This window comes from Paramisgurnus dabryanus, chromosome 22, assembly GCF_030506205.2.
Source record: "Paramisgurnus dabryanus chromosome 22, PD_genome_1.1, whole genome shotgun sequence".
NCBI classification, from domain to species: domain Eukaryota; kingdom Metazoa; phylum Chordata; class Actinopteri; order Cypriniformes; family Cobitidae; genus Paramisgurnus; species Paramisgurnus dabryanus.
Window position 1 is genome coordinate 10161289 of NC_133358.1, and position 24998 is coordinate 10186286.

The 24998-nt window shown below is 36.3% G+C and overlaps 1 protein-coding gene across 2 annotated transcripts in view; it reads left to right on the forward strand.

The window, feature by feature from the left end:
• nck1b (NCK adaptor protein 1b) overlaps positions 1-24998 on the forward strand; it is a 112061-nt gene that overhangs the window by 29598 nt on the left and 57465 nt on the right. Inside the window, exons 2-3 of one of the 2 annotated variants that reach the window (XM_065294735.2) lie at positions 3173-3224; positions 17272-17515. In XM_065294735.2, coding sequence (XP_065150807.2) covers positions 17290-17515 — 226 coding nt within the window. In that variant the 5' untranslated portion in view covers positions 3173-3224; positions 17272-17289. The remainder of the gene's footprint in view (positions 1-3172; positions 3225-17271; positions 17516-24998) is intronic. The other variant, XM_065294734.2, reaches the window with a different exon arrangement.

A 24998-nucleotide genomic window follows, 5' to 3' on the forward strand; every position in this document is an offset into this window, starting at 1 on the left:
CCATACTCCGTTATCTGTGACCTTCCGTTTTGATTTCCAAAAAATAATCATGAAGAGGTCATGATTTTTTGGGCCAAATGAGGTCTCTGTTTAAGAATGCGGCTCACAGCTGCAGGTTCCGCTGCTTTAGAGCACCGCATATTCAAGCGCATATATGTTCCGTTTGTCTAACTAAATGTAGTTTAACTGTTTGCCACAAGTTGATCTTGTAATAAAGGTCTCATGGAGGAAAACACGCTGTATTTTTGTATTCAACATTTTTGAATTATAAAAGTTAAATAATTATTTTTTATTATAAAAATATTAATTATTAATCGATAGTCGATCGTTAATTCTTCTGACAATCGACTAAAATAATTTAATTGAATGCCCATCCCTAGGGGTGTGCCGGTTTCAGAATTGGTGATGACGGTTATGACGCGAGTCAAATGTGACGGTTCATAACATAACCGTCTGTGGGGGGCGTTTTGCTCGTTTAAATGCTTGTGGATTGACGCGAAAGTGTCATTTTACCATAAAATCATGAATGTGATTCCAAGTGTATTTTAAACAGTAATGACTTTAAGCAATTTAACAGAAAGCAATGAAATATTTAAAAACACACTGTTGACAGAAGACTGCGCTGTCACTCTCTGCTCAGCATAAATGAATCCTCTCTCATATTTTGATAATCTTCAGAGAAACAGATTTAATTGTGTCTATATCTGTCATTACATGGACCAGAATGTGGGTTAAAAAGCGTCTTGAAGAGGTTTTGCTCATAAATGCATGTAAAGTAAAGTAATATGAACTTGAGATTTTTATACTGTTATTAAACTGCACAGTATGCGCAGCAAACGCAGCCGACAATGGCCACGCGCGGCAAACGCTCTCCACATACAGTACGCGCTCTTCAGTGCTCACACTTGCGAAGTAAACCGGCGTTTGAATAAACAAGACACTGATTAGCTACTTACTCTACGTTTATTTAAAATTAACAGCAAGACAAGCAGTGAATCTGCTTTCAGGAGAGTTAGATTAGCATGGGAGGATTTGAACTTGAAAAGAGGAGTGTACTGACGCCTTTCCGCGGTTAAAACAACATTCCTTCTTATGGTCATTCATGTTTATTTGATGCTATAAATTAACTAGAAGGAAGAGATGATTTGAAAGGTGAGACTTTGTTTAATACGTTTAATCTCAAAAGTAACCGAAAAGTAACCTGGTCTGTCCTGTATGTCAGCGCGTTGTCAGTGTCTGCTCCGCTCTGTATTTTTCACTGCGTGAGAACATGGTGGGGCGTATAACACAGACTGTTAACAATTGTTTTAAATCGTATTTAAAAATTCTTTATGATAAATTTTTTTTTAAATATTTTAATAACACGGTTTTGCCGGTTATAGAGTTCTAATGACGGTGTTCAACTATAACCGTCGGTCTCACGGTTATATAATGACCGTCACAGCCCTACCCATCCCTAGTATTTATGCATTGGTCTCAGACGTTCCCAAGAAGATAATTAGTCATTTTTGGCCAACAGGTGAAATATCTGAGAGAGCAAGAAAAAAATGGACTGCAGTATGCATTCAAGAGATATATCCACCACATAATATGCAACCGATTTTCGAAAATAATTGTATCAAAATTGAAGCTAAATCCTATAACTTAAATATAACTATTAACTTTTTTCAAAGTATGTCAGTCAGCCTCTGTCTTGCCTTTAATCATCTTATTTTACGTTCAAATATGCATTATGAATAAATAACCATTATTATTTCCAAGCAATGATGGGCTGAGTTAGCTAGCTAGCTAATATTAAGCAAACGTAGGTGTTTTTGTTATTATCCTGTCGACATTTAGTTGTTATTGAGGCCTTCCATACTGCTTGATTCACTTCTGGCATTTCTCCTCTTGGGTTTTGGGAAAATTCCACCACCCCGTCCAAACTTTTAGGATACCGGGTATCAGATTTACACAATACATACGCACAACGCTTTGGCATGTTTCCCTCGCTCGAAAGCTTGACAGACCTCCTGCACCTAGTTACGGTTACTAAACCACGTTTGACCTGTGGCGGTTTTTGGGCGTGGCTTAGTGAGGGGTCAATTGTATGTGTTTTCCATTTGCTTTATTTAAATGGATTTGATATCTGTATTATATCAACCACCGTGCTTTTTAAACATTGGTATTCACATGGCAATATCCCGTATTGGTTGATAGGGTTGTGCTGATAGACGATACTATCGTGTATCGACGATCGTCAGACATATGGCCAGTAGCGGGCTTTCATGATGATAGTTGCCGATAGTTGTTATTATTATTATCATCATCATAATTTCACATTACCTTGCTTTTCCTCGCATAAGAGGGTTTGTGGGCTTCACTTTTTGCACTAGAAAGCTTGTAACGTGCGCTGATTCCTTCTTGCACGCACCTGGACTTGTAATGCGCGCATCTTAGACTCTTGCTCGTCCGAGCACGAGCTCGGCATGGACTCCTTCTAGCACCTAAACTTGTAATACGCATCTCACAGGCTGACAATATGACAATCTCAAAATGGGGCATATCGCTTAACATTATTGGTCAACCACTAGTAGACTGCAAGGCATAGTATTTATAAACATTAATGCAGAATCAGATATGTGCTTTATTGTTTGCACTGATGTACAGGCTCTTTAAATAATGTCATTATCATGTCTGCATAGGAATTTCATGATTGTACGACTCTGAATTTTTGGAGTATCCGGTATGATGCAGTTCAGTTGCATTGGCATGTCCTGCTTTCACTGTTTGCGCACTACTTCTGGATCTGGCTTTCCCCCCGCTATCTTCCTGGTGTTTGGACAATAGACAATCGCTGGCTATCATTCTAGAGGAAATGATCTCTCGCTTTGACTGTGCAGAGATCATTTGACTCTAAACTTTTCGTGAAGGCCTAAAACAATGGTCATGTTCATCCATTATTTATTTAGTCAAATGACACACAATCTCTGGAGAAATTATCATCTTTGACGGGTAAACGGTGGCAGATTCTCTGTGTATTTGAGGGCGTGACCAACATCACCATCAGCTGTGTTTCATGCCAGACCATTCAGGCAGGAGATTCATTTCGTTGTTTCTCCCAATAGACGTTTTGGTTTGTTTCCATTTTTTCTCACTTTATATCTAATAGATGTCTTTGTTTCTTTTTAAGGTCTACCTTAGGGCATCTCAACTTAGATTTCCACAGCTTTGATGCAGCACAGGTAAGCATTTGATGCAACTGCTTTATATGTGCTGAACATATTTTTTTATGTAGCAACCTGACAAGGAAAAATGTTAGGAGAAACTTTGAAATTTAAGACATATAATTGTCAGTAGGGATGGGTACCGAAACCCGGTATTAAACTGGCCCCGGGGCTAAATTATGAAAGACCGTAGTATCAGTAAGATCTGACGCTATCGGTTCTGCTATCGGTCCTGGAGAAAATAAATAAATAAATGTACTATGTTTTCTTGCTTAATAATGTTTTCGTGCACATTTTATCTCACCAAATATTTCTAATTTGCCATTAAGACGTTTGTCTGTGAGATCTGCGAGATCTCTCATGCGCGCCGCGGAGGCTGGCTGTCTGTCAAACACAACCACAACAACGAGCGCGGCGCACGCACACGCATAACAGCACGAAAACTACCGCTTAATACAAAGAGTGACGATGGCGGATAGAGCAAAACATTCAAAAGTGTGGTTATCCTTCACTAGAGTTGATGCAGACAACGCTCGTTGTCATACAGGTAAGTGCAACAAGATGTTTGCATGTAAGGGCGGAAACACATCTGTCAAAGCATCTTTCAAAAGTGTATTACGTGCAGAAAGAAGCTGTGTCCCAATTCAAGGGCTGCGACCTTCTAAGCATACAACCTTAAAAGGGGAGCACTCTGTCTTTCAAGGTGGCAGCCTCAGAAGTCCGCGAAGAGAACTGAAATGAGACAGTCTAACCCTCGGAGGACCTATAATTTGCGTCACCTGTTGCACGCGCCCACCGCGCCTGTCAGCAGGAGACAGCGGAGACGTTTCTGACTTATTTAAATAAATATGGAATCAGAAAAATATTCATTTATTTTAGAAAATATGACACGTTGATGTAGATTAAACTATTCAACAGTATATAAAATTAATCAACCTTAGAAAAACGCAACATAAGCGCTGCTGTGACGCAATGGGTCTTAAAATACGTCCTTAGAAGGTCGCATCCTGCAAAATTCAACCATCATCTCTGGTGGTTGCCGCATCAACGTCAGGCATGTATGCTAAAATCAAAAAAATGTTCACGTCATTTAAAATAAATGTACAATCTCCCTAATTGGTTTGCTTACCTTACGTTGAAATTCTGTTGATTTCTTTTGGGAGAAATGCTGAACGTTATGCATTCAACATATTTTCTACTTCTTTTTAAAATCCCAAATAAAGAAAAATCAGCATGTAAACATTTATTTAGCCTAAATATCCTATTTAGAGTATTTTTTCTGCAGCTTTCACGCTGGTGCATTAATAAATATATGTATAATATTTAGAAATGATATCCAGAAATTAATTTGTAATAATGAAATGCAGACACATAATTAACTTAATCATGTGAACATAGGTTCGTGATCAAATGTTAACATTGGCCAAAGTACCGATAAGAATACCGTTAAAGCACCGGACCGTTAAGCAGTACCGGTAAGAGTAGTAATACCGTTAAAACCTTAACGATACCCATCCCTAATTGTCAGTGGTTTTCTGGATGGTTGCTAGGGTGTTGCTAAGTGGTTAATGTTCTGAGCAGGTACTTGGGACAGTGCACTGCAAAAAAATGATTTTCAAGAAAAAAATTATCAGTATTTTGTTTTGTTATCAGTAAAAATATATTATCTTAAATTAAGATGCTTTTTCTTGATGAGCAAAACGATTCAAGAAAATAAGTCTAGTTTTTAGACCAAAAATATCAAATGTAAGTGATTTTGTGCATAAAACAAGCAAAAAAAATCTGTCAATGGGGTAAACACATTTTTCTTGAATTTTTCTTGAATTTAGTGTTCAAGACTTTTTTGTTTACCCCAATGGCAGATTTTTTTACTTGTTTTATGCACAAAATCACTTAAATTTGATATTTTTGGTCTAAAAACTAGACTCATTTTTTTGGGTCGTTTTGCTTATCATGAAAAAGCATCTTAACACTCTGCCGATTATTGACATACAGATATGATTTATACATAATTTAAAACGTTAAAGTGTCTAGTTTTTTTCTGTCCACTCCCAATAAAAACAGAATGTTGTGCTTTTCGCAAAATTAAGAAAATAAACATGATGCGCGTTTTGTTCTCTCTCTCTCAGTGAAGTCCTTTCAGAAACACGTCAGAAAAATTAACTCTAACTTAACGAATACTTGTCATAGAAACAAACAAAAGATAAATGTCTACATAATGCTTGGAATGTCTACTTTTAAATGATGTAAGTGGGTTCGAAAACAGATATTGTCATTCGGTGTAAACTGTATGAGAAGGAGGAGAAGTACCGTATTTCTCCAGTTACCTCATTATCTGTAATGAGATGAGATCGCCACACCCCCGCGCCATTGAAGTGAACGAGCAGAAACATCCATATGCATGACTCGTGCCTCCTGCAGTCAATGGATATGCAATCCACAATCCAGTCTCTCCATTCCTTGTATTTCCATCCGATTGCACCAAACATGACATCTAAATCCTTATTTACTTGTGTATGTGTGTCAGTAACTCCAGACGCGAGTGTTTTCTTTGTCTTCCGTCAAACAGTTGACGCGACGGGAACGCACATACACAAACACGCGAGTCAGGAAACTCGACTCGCTTTTTGGTATTCTTATAAAATACGCGATTGCAAACAGTACAATCCTTATTTAGTTGCATCTAAGCGCATATCTCCGCACAGCAAGTTTATTATACACAGGATCACTCGCATGTGCATACATTCACTGCTTTCATGATCAACATGTGAGGTAATGGCGGCGGCTGTAAACAAACATTGATAAGTTTATCACGCGTGTCCCTTGTTGTGTTTCTACTATAATGATTACAAAAACACAAATAAGAGTCCAGACAACGATAGGCAGTTGTTCTTTTGAGCTTTTTACTGCACAAAAGTAAACCTCTCGCTGGCCAACCAAACACTAACCCTGGGTTGAAGTGTGTTCATGTTAAGATGGCCAAACAGTATCTTTACCATGATTAGGCTACTATGTTTTTAAAAGGCAACTTATATTTTTGAAATTAATAGAAAATATTTCAATAGAGATATATATAATGTGTGTGTGTGTGTGTGTATTTACATTATATTGAAAAGTAAACCTTATCATGGTTTTACTACAGAGAAAGTTACATTCCTGTTGAACATTCCTACAAGGCTCATTATGTGGCTCATTATTCAACTCTTTTGTTTCTCAGCTGTCAATCACTGATTATTCAGGAGCTTTCCCGCCTCCACGCATACGGTCTTTCCCAAGCAAAAGTGTCTTAGAAATTGTAAATCAATATATTGTTTAATGTGAATGAGTAGGCCAAATGATTTTCACATAATTTTGAAGAAAAACTCTAGACTACTAGATCCTGTTTAATAGGGGTGCACGATTCAGAAAATTTCACGATTCGATCCGATTCCGATTTTTAGGCTCAAGATTCGATTCAAAATCGATTTTCGATTCAAAAACGATTCTTGATTTTAAAAAACAATTCACAGTATGTAAATGTAGTTTACTTCTTCCTATGTGACTGATTGTAGGAGATATACAATTTTTTTTTAAAAAGAAACCCAACAATTAAATGTAGTTTTATATTACTTTATGTCTTTATGCAAAAATAAAAACTGATATGAAGCAATTAGATGACCCCTTTTATCAAACTCTATTAAATACAATAATATAGTATATGAATGATAGACAGTGCAGGTCTATAGATTATAAATGTGACTGGTGTTATAATGGTTATTATGTCTATTAGATAGAGCAGAAGCAAGGAAAGTGCCCCTCTATTTCTCTCTTGCCAATTAAAAAAAGCTAAATCCACTCATTATTTCAGATTCAAAAGTCTACTTGCTGTCCCAGTGACAGGGGACTTTACATTACAGCTTTGAGTTTTGTAAATCTTAAGTCAGCTTGAGCTTTGCTCTTTCAGTGCAATAGATTTTGGGAAAGATATGGTTTATTAATAATGTTAGAAAAGAGCCAGTTTTTATCGCCATAGAAACCGTCGGCACGCTGAAACTGTACGCGAGCTTTAGCACGCTAGCGCTCACGGTCATTCTCCGATCGACTCGGGTTTTACTCACTAATCAGACTCGGGACCGAAGTAATTTAACTTTGACTGACCCGGACCTGACTGACCATTTCAAATACAAACCCGGAATCATACGGTCCGCGGGTGCTCCGTGAAGTTCTCTAATGGTAAAACTCTGCTCAAGATCAGAAACATGAAGGATACAATGTGACACAAGCTTGTTCGCGTCGCATCCCAATTCATTGCGAAACAGAGAGCACGTGAACGGACACCGAGCTCATGATGTCGCACACAAAATGTCATTATTAAAGAGTGTCATCATCACAGAAAAACAAAAAAGACAAAATTTGACGCCAGAAATACTTGGGCACTTGTTAATATAACTAGGCACAGCACCCAAGTAAAGTCGTTGGCCCTCATTTATCATACTTGCGTAGAAACGGGCGTATATGTTGGCGTAAGATTATGCTTACACTCCTCTCACCGCCTGATTTATGAAACTGTGCGTACCGTTGATATTCAGGTGTACGCAATATCTGCCCTTCATAAATGCCGCGGCCGAAAACGATCGTCATAAGAATAACATGCCCATATAAATTCAAGTCTTCACCTCCCCCACGCCCTGATTTTACGACATTGACACATGGAAGACGGCAAAGAAGACAAACCGGGGAAGTGAAAAGAAACAAAATTGTTTTATTTGGGAGTTTAAAGAGCGGGATTAAAGACACATTAATAATTGCATGACATTTTGTAATATTTGTATTATTATTTTTATTATTAATGACGCTTAATTGATATTTAGAATAATAATTATTTATTATTATTATTATTATTATTATTATTATTTACTGTTGCCTACATCTAAATTATATGTCTGCTTAATGGTTCGGTTAAGTTTTTTTAAAATAATATTTTAAAATGATGTAGTAACTTTTATAGTGTGTTTTTCTGTATTTACATACAGTTGTTTGTTAGCTAAGATCCAGTTTCATACGGAGCTCCGGATATAATTCAAATTAACAATTTGTTTCCAAGACATCCACATGTTTTACTAGGCTAATTCATAATTTGAAGTAATAATAATTGTAATAGTAATGACGAAATATTATAATAATTAATCCCAAGGAACAAACTGTTGAATATTGGGAACGAATTTTATATTTATGGCCATACTTTAGACTAAATAAGAAAAAGAAGTGTCCATAATGTAGCATAAAAGATAGTTTGTGGCCATGATTTTGTCCGCATGTCATCATGATCGGATTTATGGCTCCATTCAACACAAACATTTTACTTTACCTATTCATGTGTAGCTATTTATTTATCATCGAATGGTATGTAACTAGCTTACCTTTTGATGCATTATTACCATGTTTTCGTAGCACATCCTTGTGCTTTCTTGCAATGTGCCGCTTCAGATTCCAGGATGAATATTTGCTAACTTTTACAGTCTCTCCGCACTTCCTTTTAATGTTTTCTTCCTGTCCAATCTTAACTTTGATTTTTACTTTACATTTATGTATAAGGCTTGAACTCCACAACTTATTGCTAGACGTTTTTACAGATTCTCGAACTAGCAAATTATCAAAGGGCGTTCTGGGTTCAACGAGCGGTGCTGAGCGAGCTGACTTTTTAGAAAGGCGCTTTGATGGTAATATTACCGCACCGCTCAAGGCTCCGCTCCGCTCCGCTCACATGCTTTGCCCTGAAACGTCAGGTAAAGCGCCCAGGCTCTCAACTGAAGGAATACATATGCATACAAATCAAATGCTTTGGTAAAGTTTCTCAAATTAAACATTGAAGTCCATGTTGCATAAAAATAAACACTGAAGTTTGTAATTATTATGTTTTTTTTACAGTGGGTCATAATATATCATATATTTTAGTTTGTCAGTGCGTTTTGTGGTGTTAGGAAGTGTTTGCGCATTTCTGCACTAACTCAAAATGTGCGTACACCACCTCCTTAGCAGGCGTAGGATTTGAGCGTGCCGTACGCCAACGTCCATATTGATAAATCTCAAAGTCACCGGGGTTTTGGGTGTACGCCAGGTGTACGCTGGAATTTTGGTGTACGCACTTTTGATAAATGAGGGCCAATGTGTGGGAAAGACATGTGACAAGAGTGTGCAGGCGTCAGAGTGAATATGACGCAGCGTCATCTATGGGAATACTGAGATAAACTCATTTCAGGACAATAGTAAAACGGCATTACAAAAAAAGTATGAATCGATTTTTGGAATTCTATGAATCGATTCAGAATCGGCAAAGCTTGAATCGCGATTCAAATGTGAATCGATTTTTTGCACACCCCTACTGTTTAAAAAAGTCTTGGGAAAACATGTTTAGAATGAGTTTTGTGGACTTATATCAGTGACTTAAATATTTTGCTTTTTCAAAAACCACGCATAAAAATTTTTCTCTCAAAAATAAAAACATGTACATACATGTTGATTATATAATATTGTAGCCCAGTTTGTGCTGAACGCAGTGTTATGAGACTTTTGCCATTAATATGTTTTTAAGCAACTGAAAAAAGCACAAATGTCAGTGCATGTCAAAACTTCCCCAGGGCCTTAAAAACCCCTTAGACCCCAGAGGGTTAATTTAAGAATTTTTTTATATTTTTACTGAAAACAAGACCATATACTAAGAATTTTTTTTATTGAAAATCATTTTTTGCAGTGTGGTTTTCAAACTTTTTCGCTGTGCGAAAAATATTCTCAAAATTTATTCATGCCATCTCAGATCTATCTTCCTTTTTTTGTTGAACACAAACCATTTATAACTATTAATATTTAAATGCCATCATGTTATCTTCATATGGGGGTCAACATGGTGAGGCTTCAAAAAACACAAACATGATCCAAATGGCAGGCTGTATTTAACTTACCAGGCTAAACTGTATATTGCTATGAATGTGAGATGTATTGATGACTAAATTGTATGTTTTCTCTCAGAAACGTATCGTTTTACTTGAAGACATATTATAACCCACTTGATTGCTTTAATGATGGATGTATGTGCCTTTAGGAGCTTTTATCATGTTAAGCCCCATATAAGACAGCAATGTGATAACATTTTAGTGTATATATATATATTTTTGTTTAACTGAAGAAAGGAAGTCATATACATCATGAGTTACTGGACTTGTAAACGCTGTCATTTTCACACTTTAAGGCCTGTTTCACACATGCTGTGCATTTATAATCTATTTATTACAAAAGCTACACGGCCGATTCTAGAATTCAATAGGAGAAAGTATTAAAAATGAATACGAATAATTTGTACAAACACATACACTGCAATCCAATGTGCTGTTACATCACACTTTCATCAATGCTCATGCACACAGTAAATATGTGGCCACTGAATGTTGTTTTCTGAAAAGCAAGCAACTTATTTAATAATATGATTTTGCACAGCGATTACGATACAATCAGAATTAAGATATTATCGCATACAATATATATCATGCACACCCCTAGGTACAGCCTATTTCTTTGGCTATGTGGTGTAGTATGATTCACAACTCACATTTGAAGTACAGCGGACAGATCTTAAAAAGAAATGGAAATTTCAATGTGGGATTAGGGATGTACTCGGATGTTTAGATTGTGATGCACAGTTTTTTCCATAGTTACGGCCCACTCCTAATACTATTGTCAAATACAATGTAAATCTCAATTTTCGTCATCATTGTATGCATAGAGCCAGAGGTAGTAAAACAAGAGTCCAGAGATATTTGGAAAGTAGGACAACCATGTTTTGGCCCGAATAGGAAAAGGTAAACAAAGATGTTAATTCAATCTGACAGCCAGGTTTGTTGTCTTGAGCCCTTAAGGTCGGTAAATCAGTATACAATTACAATCTAAAATTTTTTACACTTGGTATCATTATTGTACATTTTTGATACATGCTTAGGGATGGGACGATTCCCTGATTCAATCGCTGCATTGGCATAAAAAGTTAATTATGCGATGCATCGGTTTAAAAATGTGCATTGGATCAAATTAGCATTTGCATCGTGATGCACAGTTTTTAAGATATTGCATTGGTAAAAACAGATTTATGTATGTATAATCATTAGTAGATGCAATATACTTTTATTATTTAGAAAATGACCAATATTTTAAGATTGCTGTCTCCTCTTTAAGATGTTGCTACGTCCTGCAACACTACGAAAACTGAGGCGTGTCATGAAAGTCAGATATGGCATAAAAATGCAAAATGGAGTTTAAATGATATGGACTCTAAATGAGTTAAGTGGAATGGATTTGAGGAAGCAGCAGGAGGAAAGTCAAGGCTGTAGCTAAAATGCTGAACAGAGTTTAATTTATTAGGGCATTTCTAACTAGTGGAATGGATTTGTCTGATGGCACTCTGACCAATAAACACACAAATGCACGGGTCCACTATCATTAGTCTTAAAGTGGTCTTATAATGTTTCAGACGCCGATGTGTAAATCCAATGTGTGGAACTATCTGTACACTCTAAGAAAGGATGTGTTAATTTTTTGCACATTGTTTTGTGTTATTCAATTTAACACATTATGTGTTATTTTACCACAGTGTATGTGTCATTGTGTGTTGATTTTGTGGTAAAATAAATAAAATGACGACACAAGATGTGTTTAAACAACACAAAATCTGTTATAATAACACAAAGATGTGTCTAGTTAGGGACAACAAATTAAATGTGTTGTGTTTAACTAGACACAAAATGTGTTGTTTTAACACGTGTACCATGTTAAAATTGCATATCATCATATTTTTAATTGCATTGGACCGCATTGCAGCGTAAAGGGGTGAATCGCATTGTATTGCATCAGTAGCTGCTCATATCTATCTTTAATGTATCGCATTGTAGGCTATGCATCAAGATGAGTATTGCATTGGACTCAGTAATGGAGATGCACATCCCTAATGCTTAGTACTATGAATATAATGAGGTTGTCCAAGCTGGTCAATAATGCCAATAATACCGTCTTTATACTGTATTTCATAATATTCTGTGTTTCCATATGTGCGATCTTAAAGCTGCTTAGCAACAATGCAAAATTGTAATTTAAAGCTTGCAAAATTGCTAGCCCGGGACTATTATGCCTTCTAGTCGGACTAGCAAAATGAATCTCTGCCATACCTGTCGGCTGTCTTAGGGAGGAAAAATATATTTTAATGCTCATGCATTCTCTTACAGATTTGGTTGGGTAATTATTAGGGCTATCACAATTGACAGGTTAATATTGTGTTAATGCAAATTCATTTTAATGAACTCATTTTATTAACGTGTGATTAACGCAACATTACCCTTTGCCTAGCCCATAGTTTGATCAGTTGAGTTGCAGCCTTAGATAGTAATGTGACCCTGTGTTGTCTAAATGAATTGGAGGTTTTTATAAAAATAAGAACATTAAGCTCTCGTCTAGCGTATCCAATGTTCTAGTCATTTAAGCATCTAAAAAGATCTTTTATTTGTACTTTTTCTGAGAGGTGTACACAAAGGATGCGTGTCCATCTCCTTGCACGTCTGACATTTTGGTTTCAATTTACAACATGAAGGAATTAGAAAATAGTGTGCAGGACTTGCTTGATGGTAAAATAATGATTAAGAGATAAAGTTTGGCACCTGATTGATGTTAAAAGAGTTATTAAAAACAACAAGACTCAAAATAGATCTTTCTCACGCTAGGCTTGCCGCGATAGTCGGTGAAACGGTGATTACCGGTGCTTCAGCCTCTCACCGGTTAGATCACTTGCCCACCGCGACACAGTCTTTCGTCGTTTTGATATTTTTATGTAATTAAATCATTTAGGGTGGGTTGCACCAACAATGATTAAATTAAGCAGAGTTTAGAGCTAATCTAGGGTTTGTTGATCTCAGTTTAATTTTAATTCGAGTTGTGTTGCACCACTTAAATTTAAACACAGTTTTACAAATCTTAGATTAAAACTTTAAACTGTATTAAACCCTTCATCTGCAATTTATTTTGTCCGCCATGTTGAATTTTCCGGTGTAATTAACTCTTTCCCCGCCATTGACGAGATATCTCGTCAATTAAGAGAAAACGCTTCCCCGCCAATGACGAGATATTCCGTCTTTCCGCAATACCGCTATTATCCACCAGGTGGCGCCCTTCCGCAACTTTTTAAACCCGGAAGTATTGCCCTATGCCATACTGCTGCATGTCCGTGTCTGTTTTAAAGATCGTTCTCAATGGGATCTCTATGAAAAGTCCGTCATAAAAATGGAATTATCTCTGCTTTTTGCTCAAAATATGGTGTTTTTGCAAAAACCTACCCATATTCAAAAGCTGATTGCAAAAGAACCACTAAAGGTAGGATGAAACGTTTTTTTTTGTTTGAAAGCAGAGGGTCTGTTCTTTCATTTGGTATATTGTATGTTTATATATTTAAAGAAGAACATTTTCTGGAAGGCATTAAACTTTGGTGAAAATCATGAAAAATGCTGGCGCTGGCTGGCAACTTTTTTTTAAAAACGCTGGCGGTGAAAGAGTTAAACATTCAAAAAGGGAATAAACAGTTTATGCAAGCAAAGGTAATGTAATTTTTGTATTATAAATCACCTACATACACCGGTAGGCTAATCTAAAGGTCTGATTCAAATAAAAACATTTGACAATATTTTAAAACAATTAACAGATCAGGAAATTTTGTGACAGGAAATATCGCAAAGCTCAGATATTGTGATAAAAAGAACGCAAACTAATATTATGTCGGAGTCCGTTGCTTGTTTAGCAAGTAAACGTGCCGGACAGTGTTTTGTACATTTTTATGTTAGAGCTTTCTCTGAATTTTCATTGCAATTGATGAAATAGGATCGCGCAACTTTCACGCTTTCAAAACGAAACTACGGAGAACACCCGCAGTAGTTTTATCAATGAAAGGCTAAAAATAGCGCTGTTCACCGTATGTTCACGCCAGAAGTAAAAAAAAGACGTAAAACTTGTTTTTAATACCTCAGATTAGATAAATGGGCGGAGAGAAGGCGGTCGCGTGTGGCTGTTCGAACACATTCAACCACATATGCGTTCCGCAACTCCAAAGCGATCCAATCGAAAGTGGTTTCGACTACCTCTGAATGTGGTTGAAAGTGGTCGAAAGTGGATGCATTCAAAACGTTTTGAACATCGTTTACACCTGGCATTAACGTCGTCCACTTGTGATCCGATCGACGAACACGCATGTTAATGCCAAGTGTAATCAGCCTCATAGAGACTCTGATAAATAAGCACAAACAAATATTTCTTCTGCAAAGAGATATTTAATATCTCGCTGTTAACCAGAGCGCGTCCTCATAAAAAATATGCATATCTCTGTTAAGGCAGAGAGAGAAATACAAATCTGCACAGCGCATATGAGCAACGGGTTGTAAAAATGCTCGCACTACAAAAAAATGTATCTAATTGCAGCCAAATTCAGGATCCTTTTGATGACAAAAGTAAACAGAAAGATTGATTTATGAGATCGGCAGATTTAGTGAGCACCGATCAAGTCATTAAATGCCATTATCAGCCGATACCGATTGGTGCCCGATCGATCGGAGCATCCCTACCCCTTAGGGAATACTTTCAGGTTTTATAACTCTGGTAAGCTGGTGGATAATAGCAGTATTACAGATTGCCAGAATAACTTGTCATTGGCAGGGAAGCGTTTTCTCTTAATTGATGAGTTAACCTGTCAGTGGTGGGGAAAGAGTTAACTGTTGTGTTAACACATTAGATCCTTTCATTATACGGTAGGTCTTAAAACTGTCTGTCACAATGTCAAACAATAAAAGAAAAGTAACACATTGATATCATTTTTGACTTTGTCTTTGTCTTTTGGTTTTACCAGGGATTTTAAGGTATGGATGTGGTAATTTTGGATTTTTCTCAAAATTAACTTTGCTGACTCTGTCAACTTCAAACAAGTGTAGCTCCGTCATGTTTTTTCAGATTTCAACAAATCATGCATTGTTTTGAAGTTTTTTAATAGAAAATGTCAAAATATATACAACTCATTAGGGGTGGGCGGAATCACCAAAAATCTATTCCACAGAATGAGTCATTTTATTTCACGGAACGGTATATTTCACGGTATACATGTTTTTCAGTTTATATTGTTTTTTATTATAAAAATTTACAGAAATTTGCCACTCACTATAGCTTTTAACCAAATCTTCACCGCAGTTTTAAAATATGAGCAATTTAAAGTTAATAATGTTAAAGTGAAAATGCCCAGAAGATAACACCAGATTAAGTCTTGATTAGACAGAAGCTTGTTTTTAATTGAGTTATTAATTTTATAGACTGTTGAAGCTATGGTATGCCTTCATTGTATTTTGTATTTATGCATACATTAAATATATGTAAAATAAACCGGTATAAATATATGCAAAAACCTACAGACAGGATAAATACCTGTATATGAGAGAAGATGCTCTAGATATTATAAATATGACAGGTGCTATGATATGATATGATGATCATTAAGTTTGTTTTAAGGTCTTGACACCCTTTACTTTCTATTAGACCTTAACATTTACATCTCTTTCTCGTATTTCCGATCAAATATGTTTGTATAAGCAAATGGCGCGTCAAACTACATCACTCCAGCGGCGCACGTGTCACTGATATAAACGGGAGTTTTGTCTTAGCTTGCTTCAAATTGAGAAAACTTTACAACTATTAGCATTATGTGCGAGAAGAACTCTTTATTTGGCGTCGCAGCTCCTTGCGCATGCCTAGAGAAACCTCTGCACGCGAGAGACTGGCCGGCTGCTGCATGAGCACAGAGAGGTAGAGCGAGCGAGCGATCGAGAGTCTCGCTGCGAGACCCGTGGTGGATTCACTGGCAGTTATTATAAAAATTACTGAAATAACTCGTTCATTTTTTTATGAGTGAATTGTTTAACATATTTCTCCGTCACACTAACATGCGTGAGGGCAGAGTTAGCCACGCCCACTTATTTGCATGGTAACGGAATATACCGTCATACCGCCCAGCCCTATAAGTCATATATACATTTGCTATTTTTTCCGACTCAATTTGCCAGCAGGGGTCCCAATGATGTATCAGCTAACAACAATAGAGAAAAAGAAGGTCTTCTGAAAGGAAAATTCATGTACAAAACAATAGCTGATGGTTCTGTCCAAAATGTAAATATACATTTGCGTAAAGCATCTATATTTGTCCACACATGTTGATTAGAATTTTAAAAACTTGTAAAGTGTTAAATTAAGGTAAATTTAGAACAGATCACATGTTTATAGTATGACAATCATGCGATTTAATCTAGAAGAAATATTTTAATAGATTGACAGCCTTAGTAATTATGTTCAAGTATGCAATTCTTTCCATGGGTATTGAAATTGAAGTGAACATAATCTGTAAAAAATTGGATTTGTGACATTAGGCCATGGGGCTCTGTGCAGAACTTGGTCTTAAAGCGCCAGTAGCCCATATTTTCCTGATCTAAAAATTATCCAGTCTGTAACTGGGCAAACATTATATGATCCAAACTGTGAGTTTCTTGACCCATTGAAAACACTATTAAATGTAGATCCAGTGTGAAGATGAGCAGGAACAGTTGGCTTGCATGGAAATCCACGCAATTTTTCCAGCATCAAAAGCAACAATAAGAATAGCAGAGCAAACACTGTGGTCAGTGGCCCTTGGGTTTGTATTGTTGGCAAAATTTGGCTTGTGGTGAAAACTAATTAAGGAACCTTGTTCTATGCCCTCAACATCAAGTGGCATTTTCTTATCTATGACTTTTTATTTGATATTTCAGTTGCAGAATTCAAATTTGTCATTTTAGATTCATTGCGTCAGGCTGAGTTACACGGTTTAACATCAGAATCATGTGCACATGTCAAAATGGGTTACCACTTTGACCACGGAATTGGACATCGGAAAGACCTTTCATTTCTTCAAGATGTCAAAATCTGTTTTTAAATTTGCTAAAGGAAAGCTTTTTCCACTACGTAACTTAAAATAAATTATTGTCATCCGCAGTGTCGAAATCAATCCAAGATGACGGAAGAGGTGATTGTCATCGCCAAGTTTGATTACATGGCCCAGCAGGACCAAGAGCTGGACATTAAGAAGAACGAACGTCTCTGGCTTTTAGATGACTCCAAGTCGTGGTGGCGGGTCCGTAACGCTACCAACAAGACGGGCTTTGTGCCGTCCAACTACGTAGAAAGAAAGAACAGTGCCAGGAAAGCCTCGATTGTCAAGAACCTCAAAGACACTTTAGGTAACGTCACAATTTTTTACTCAAGAATGAACCAAGCACACATATTGACATACAATGAAAGGGCTTAAATTCCTATTTAAAAACCTGTATTGTTTCACGAAAGATGCATAAAGGTTGTTATAAACTGGTTGGGGGGTAGGGTTGATGTGGGACTCCAAATGTGGTGTGTGAATGCAACATGGGAATATTTGTAGAATGAGGGCTACCACATAAGTCCAACTCAGAAGAGCAGGCCATATATATTCAAAGATAGCTTTGTGTTCATAAAAGATAAAATATTCACCGAATTATTGTCCTAATCCTGACACATTTATAAGTGTGATATCTTGCTGGTTGTATACAGTGGTACAGCGCAGAAAACTCTGCACCTTATATGGTAAAGGAGGAAGTAGACGAAAATTGAAATGACATTGGTCCTTGATCTCTTTGAACATGCTTTGCATCTCCAAGTAGTTTTGAAATGTGTAAAGATATAGTGTTAATATAATCTAAAGATAATGTTAAATGTGCATGTGTTTCTTCCACAAAGCTGTTGCGTGCTTTTTGCAAGTTTTAATTTATTATTTAAGCTACTTTTAAATACTTTCTGGAAGAAGCAAAATTGTTTATGAGAACATATGCAAATTCACTTCTCTATTTTAAATCGTTTCAAATATATTTGTTTCTAATTGGGTAATCTATGCGGTTCAGTATCTAGGGCAGCATGTTAGTCATTTCCTGAGAAGTCTTGCTTTGACCACAGTCATGGTTCGTGCATAGATGCACATGATGATACAGTACTGCAGTTATCAAGCCAGCGCTACCTGCGTGTGAAAGGGTTTATGTCCGACTGCGTGCTAGCTACAGTTTAACAAAACTTCAGAGCATTGTTTCTCAGGTATGTTAAATGGCTGTACTTTGATTTATACACGGGTTGTGTATGAGTAACATGGATTTTTGGCGTGCACTGATTGATACTAAAGGCGGTAAGGTAATTGTTTCGACTAAAACCAACCGTCTTTATTTTTTAGTATATTGTTTTGGTTTTTTGGCATTGCATTCGTTAAGTCTGCTTTGTTTGATATGCAAGTGATGTTAATTAAAGGAAATTAATTTAGCAAAATCTGTTAAGATGCATGAATCATATTTGAGCTTAAAATCAGAAAGAAGCATATTATTTTCATTATGCAGACCCTTCGCGATACTTTAGATGTAGTTTCCAGAATGTCACTTGTTAAATTGACCCTAGAGAAAGAGATGGAGGAATATGTCAGTCTGTAAAATAATATTATTCGTCCTAATATTGTATTTGATATATTTTATGCGTAAAAAATATATAAGTTAAAAAAAATCTAAATAATTATGTTGCATTTTATCAATCAGAAGTATAATATATAAGGAAATATGAAAAAGAAGAACATTAGAAAACTGTAGGCTTACTGTGATAATACGTTGAAGTTAAAATTGTAACGGCTATTTAAAACTAGGGATGTTTATTTTAGTTAATTTTCCCTAATGACAACCACAGCTTAACCGAACATTAACCGTTAAATTATAAGATTTTAATATTTAATTGTTATTCAATAAAGAAATACAGTTGATGGTTGTCTGTGACTCGGTATAAACAATTCATACATTTTATTTAATTTGAATGTGCAAGGAAAAGCAAAAATCAACAACAGAATACATTATCAAACTTTCACGCACCGATCAGTCCAGAGGATTAATATCCAAAGAGTGGCCACAGTGGCCATTTCTAAAGCAGGACACAATTCAAAAAGGTTGCTTTTGCGTCTACTTTCTCTGTTTAAGCATAAAGAGAGATGTTTATGGTCAGGGTCTAGGACAGACGGACATTTATTTTTGCTATTGCTCATAATCAGATTTTCTCTGACCATTTACTTGTCTTTAACAATTTTTGAAATGTTTAAGTTGGCAGACATTTATAAAGGTTACATGTGTTAAAACTAGGGATGCACCGAATCCAGGATTCGGAATCCTAGATTTTTTTTTAGGGATGCACAGATACCACTTTTTTTGGAGTACGAGTACTTGCATTTCAGTTCTTGCTGATACCGAGTACTTAATAAAAAAACATGATTTAAATTTACAGGTAACAGCTTAAGTCATATAATTTAACAAAAAAAAAAACAAAGGACTAGTTTTCCAGTTTGTTGTAAACTCTGCCTCTTTGGACAACACGAGGCATTAACCCCTTACACGCCGCTCAAACATAGACATTTCTCAGACCGTGGTATCGATTCCAGGTATCGGGGGACTTTTAACGAGTACGAGTACTTTAGAAAATGTGGTATCGAGGCCGATACCCGATACCAGTATCGGTGCATCCCTAATTTTTTTTTTCACCGAAACGAACCCTAGGCTTGCGCTACGCTGGTCAATGTCACATGGCCGTTGATTACACACATCGGGTGCTGACGTGGAGATAAGCTTTTTCTTTCGGTGAGCCTTAGGGGCGGTTCACATTTCGCGGACGCACCAGTTAACATTAAATAAAATGAAAAATACACTGTTGTGGGCGTTGTTTACTTCATTAATGTGTTTTACGGTGTTAATGGAATAAGCATGCGAGTAGGATTCAGTCTTCGGTTTAAACATGGTATATAAAATAATATATGCCTGGTTATTGTATTAACTAGGGATGCATCGAATCCAGATTTTTTGGGTTCGGCCGAATACCAAATCCACTGTTTAAGATTCGGCCGAACCCATAAAATCTGGATTCGGTGCATTCCTAGTTAAAACAATAACCAGGCATATTTTATTTTATATACATCATCGTCTACCATGTTTAAACCAAAGTGATATGGCGAAGAGAGTAGTCAGGAGATTACACTGTAAAAAAACTTTGCTGCCTTAAAATATTTTGTTAAATCAACTCAGATTTACAAGTCATGTCAACAGAAATTAGTTGTCACAACTTATATAGTTTAGAAAAGTCAACTTAAATTTATAAGTTATAACAACTCACCTGTAGTTATAACAACTCATCTCTACTCAAGATAAATAATAGTAAGTTGAAATGACTTGTAAATTCGAGTTGATTCAACAAAAAATTTTAAGGCAGCAAAGTATTTTTTAACAGTGTAATGATGTTGACAGCATGTACGATGTCGGCACTATGAATAGTGTGAGTACCAAGCAACATCTCCAGGTGCTCCTTTGAAAACCAGGACAAAAAATGTATGTGCACCCCTGTATATATATACAGTTGAAAGATTCTTATGCTACATGTTATTTGGACAATCAGCTTTTAATATTTTATGATTGTTGTTGAAACTGTCTTTCGTTTGATGGGAGACATTAAAATGTCCACTGGTCTACAGAAAAATATTTCAGATTCAGCAAATTCTTTGGTTTTCCAGCATCTTCTTCTGCATATTTGATCCCTTTTCAACAGATGACTTCATGATATTGAGATTCATCTTTTTTATACTGAAGATAATTGAGACTCACACTCTAAAAAATGCTGGATTTATTTCAACCCATGCAGTGTTGGATAAAAGGGGACAAACTCAGTATTTTGGATTGAAACAACCTAGGTTAAATTGGGTTTGTCACGTTTTTCCCAACACTGTTTTTTTTGTGTGCATACAACTGTTAAACAAGATACAAACATTTACTGATGCTCAAAAAGGAAACACCATAAAATAAAAAACAAGAGTATGTACATTTTAAAAGGATGGTCAATTTCAATTATTATTATTTTATCTACTGGGGGACATGTAAAAACCCTCTTTTACACAATTACAGCATAATTTTTTTAGGAAAATAATAACATTTAATTCTGATTATATTGCTCAAATGTTTGCATACATTTTTGTATGAATATGTATATTAGAATAGAAATATTTTGAATTGTGACATTCCGAAAAATGCTCCAGAAGGGACAAAACGAGGAAAGATTAAATCAAGAGTGTTAATTCACTTTGAGGATCTCAGATGTTCATTAAAGGAAGTCTTTGTGACTGGAATGTGAGTGGTTGTGTCAGGAGATAAGAAAGATAGAAACAGAGAAGATTTGAAAGATTAGCTCATCATGTTCATGTTCAGACTAGACCACATGCTTTAAACTCCTGAGGAACTCCAGGATCTCTGAGCACAGTCACTCGGAAAATGCCACTCGCAGCTGTCAGTAGGAATTAAATGCATGTGTCAGTTTTACTGCACATTAGTCTGGTCATTTTAGCATTTTACCAGCATTTGTTACATGCTAAAAGTGTAATTCTGCCTGTGAAATTCAAAAGTCTCGTAATCTAATTCTATTAGGAGCATCAAAGTGTGATTTCAGTCAATGATTTCACATTCATTTTAATCTTTGACTTGGCTGGGTTTTCATGGAATTGATTCTGTGAGTTTTTCCGCATGTGTGACTAAACTCAATCTGATTTAGATTCATTTCAGATTTTCCTCAAGAGTCCTGATTAATTTCTTAAAGCAAAGGTTTTGGCTAATAAATACAGGCTTATTTCTGTTTGATGTATGCAAGCAACATGTTCTCTGTAATCTTCAAGTTAGTATAATCTTAGCTTTTCTGTGATGGTTCAACGGAGTTGTGCGTCTCTGCTCTCAGCATACAGAAAGAGAAATGAGAAACTTTAGCTGAGATACGAAACATCTAAACATCACCTAAAACACGCAACAAGTGAAATTTTTCCAGTTGCAACACAGCTACAAAAAGTGATATGAAAGTTATCAGATGAAGATACTTAGCAAATACTGAGAAGAAAGAAAGAAACTTAGCAAATACTGAGCAGTACCCTGTTCATAATTCAAGAAAGGGGACCACAGAGATCAAGGAATGAAATGAATATAAACGCAAAAGATGGGTTACATAATTTTCAATCATTGCATAAAACAGAAAATGCATAAAAATCAGAGTTTTTTGTTATACTTCTTGTTGTTCAGTTGCTTTGGATATAGTTAATATAACTATTATAATTATGTAACAATAGGCTATAACTTATTATTTAGGACAGTTTGTGTATTTACAAAAGTTTTCTTACACTGTAAACCCGGATAAGTTCTACTAACTCAAGAAAATAGCTGCAATCAGTTGCCTTTTTTTAAGTTTTGAGTACTAAAAACTTCAATTCAAATAAAAAAATGTATTCATCTAAACTTAGTATAAGTCTCATATAAATTAAATGATATTCTTTACGTAACTTCAATTGTAGTAGTAATGTTACTTAAATATTTTGTGGCAACTGATTGCCTTGTTTTTTTATAAGTTTCCTGTACTCAAATACTTAACTTTAATAACTTAAAAGTACAATGTAAAACCCGACAAGTTCAGAGTACTCAAAATATTTAAGTTAACAACTACTATTTCATTTTTGTTCTCAAATCACAGAAACATATCATGTGACTCATGAAAATTTAGTACCAGTGAAAGGGTGTTTAGACTGAGCTCAGTGCCTACTTTCACATAGGTATTGTTTATATGATAAAGCAACACATTATTGACTTACAGCCAAGCACAGGCAATGATTTTCAATCATTGCATAAAACAGAAACAGAAAATGCATAAAAATCAGAGTTTTTTGTTATACTTCTTGTTGTTCAGTTGCTTTGGATATAGTTAATACTTCTAAACAATAGTAAGCACAAAAAGAAAAAATGGCAAACTCTTCTAAATCTCCAAGATAAATAAATGTTTAACGTTACTGAGTCTTTTTCTTTATTAAAAACCACATAAAATATCACTTAATTTCCAAAAATGCTGTCGTATTGCGGGCTCATGCAAAGCATGCTGGGAACTAGACGCTCCTCAACCAATCGTGTTGATTTAACTTTAAACTGAAGTAAATTTGCAGTGCCAGACTCTTTGTTCGTTTACCTGGCAAATTGAACTCATCACAACCACCAAAAGTTTGTAATTGTTTGCATCCAAGAGCAAATTAATCCACTTGAAACATGTATGAGTGCCCGTTCAACGATGATGTCACTTTTTTGTGTAATCCGCCACTAGAGGGCGTTTGACATTAAAATATTTAAATATAGCTGCAAGCAGCAATGGCGGGCCCTCGCACGTTTTTTTACCGCTACACGATGCGTCCGAGAAAACGATGCACGGCGGGCAAGGGCATCAAGTGGGTAAACATCAGTGGGCTATTTAATGTTGTTACTGAGCCATTTGGGGACTGTAGGTAAAAGAAAAACCCCACATTTTAGACAAACGGGGGCGCTAGTGAGCCACTAAAGAGACACGCCTTTGTCTGACCTATTTGTCCACTCTGAACAGCCGACAACTCTGATGTTTGTACCGACTTTTAGGTTAATCTAAGCACGCCAAGAGTCCTAAATATGCCTGAAATAAATGTAAAGTTTGGGGCGTTGCCATGGGAACAGCGTTTGAGATATCAAAAATCCCTTCGCAATTTATCATCTACTATGTCTCGGCATCATGTTGACCGCTTTTGGTGTCAATCTCATTAATATTCTAGAAGGAGTATTTAAAAGAATATCGGCGTCAACTGAAAGGCTTCAATAAGCCTTTAAAATGAAAGTAAAGTTTGACGCGTTGCCATGGGAACAGCGTTTGAGATATCAAAAATCCCTTCGCAATTTATCATCTACAATGTCTCGGCATCATGTTGACCACTTCTGGTGTCAATCTCATGAATATTCTAGAAGGAGTATTTAAAAGTTTCCTGCATGCAACAGAAAGGCTTATATGCCTTTAAAATGAAAGTAAAGTTTGACGCGTTGCCATGGGAACAGCGTTTGAGATATCAAAAATCCCTTCGCAATTTATCATCTACAATGTCTCGGCATCATGTTGACCACTTCTGGTGTCAATCTCATGAAAATCCTAGAAGGAGTATTTAAAAGAACATTGCATGGAACTGTCAAAAAAATCCAGCTTTGTGACTGACACACTTCCTGGCGCCTGGTGGTGGCGCTATACCCGAGAGTCACAATAGGCACATCGATGCGATCAGAATCTTCAGACGAACAAACACCCCGCGTGTCATCACAATAAGACATTTTTTGCCCTAGATATTAGACACTTCCTGTTTCTCTGATTTCGCCACAACTTTGTCGCCTCGCCATGGCAGAACCGTTCGAGATATCAAAAATCCCTTCGCAATTTAGCAAGTCCAATGTCTCGACATCATGTTCACCACGTTTGGTGTCAATCGCATGAATCCCCTGGGAGGAGTATATAAAAGTTCAACGCATGCATTTTTTAAACAATCCAAAATAGCCGACTTCCTGTTGGGCGGAGCTTAAATGTTAGAGGGCGAAAGTTGTTCGGGTCGATGAGATCTATAAGCGTACCAAGTCTCGTACATGTGCGTACATTTTTGCCCGATCTGTGCATCAATGTTTTTTTTTGCATTACAGGGGGCGCTACAGAGCCCCTGTGCCACGCCCGTGTTCCAGCCTTTGGATTTCTGCGATGACGGACGACTCTGACGTCTGTGCCAATTTTCAAGAGTTTTCGAGTATGTTAGGGCCCCCAAAAAGTCCAAAAGTG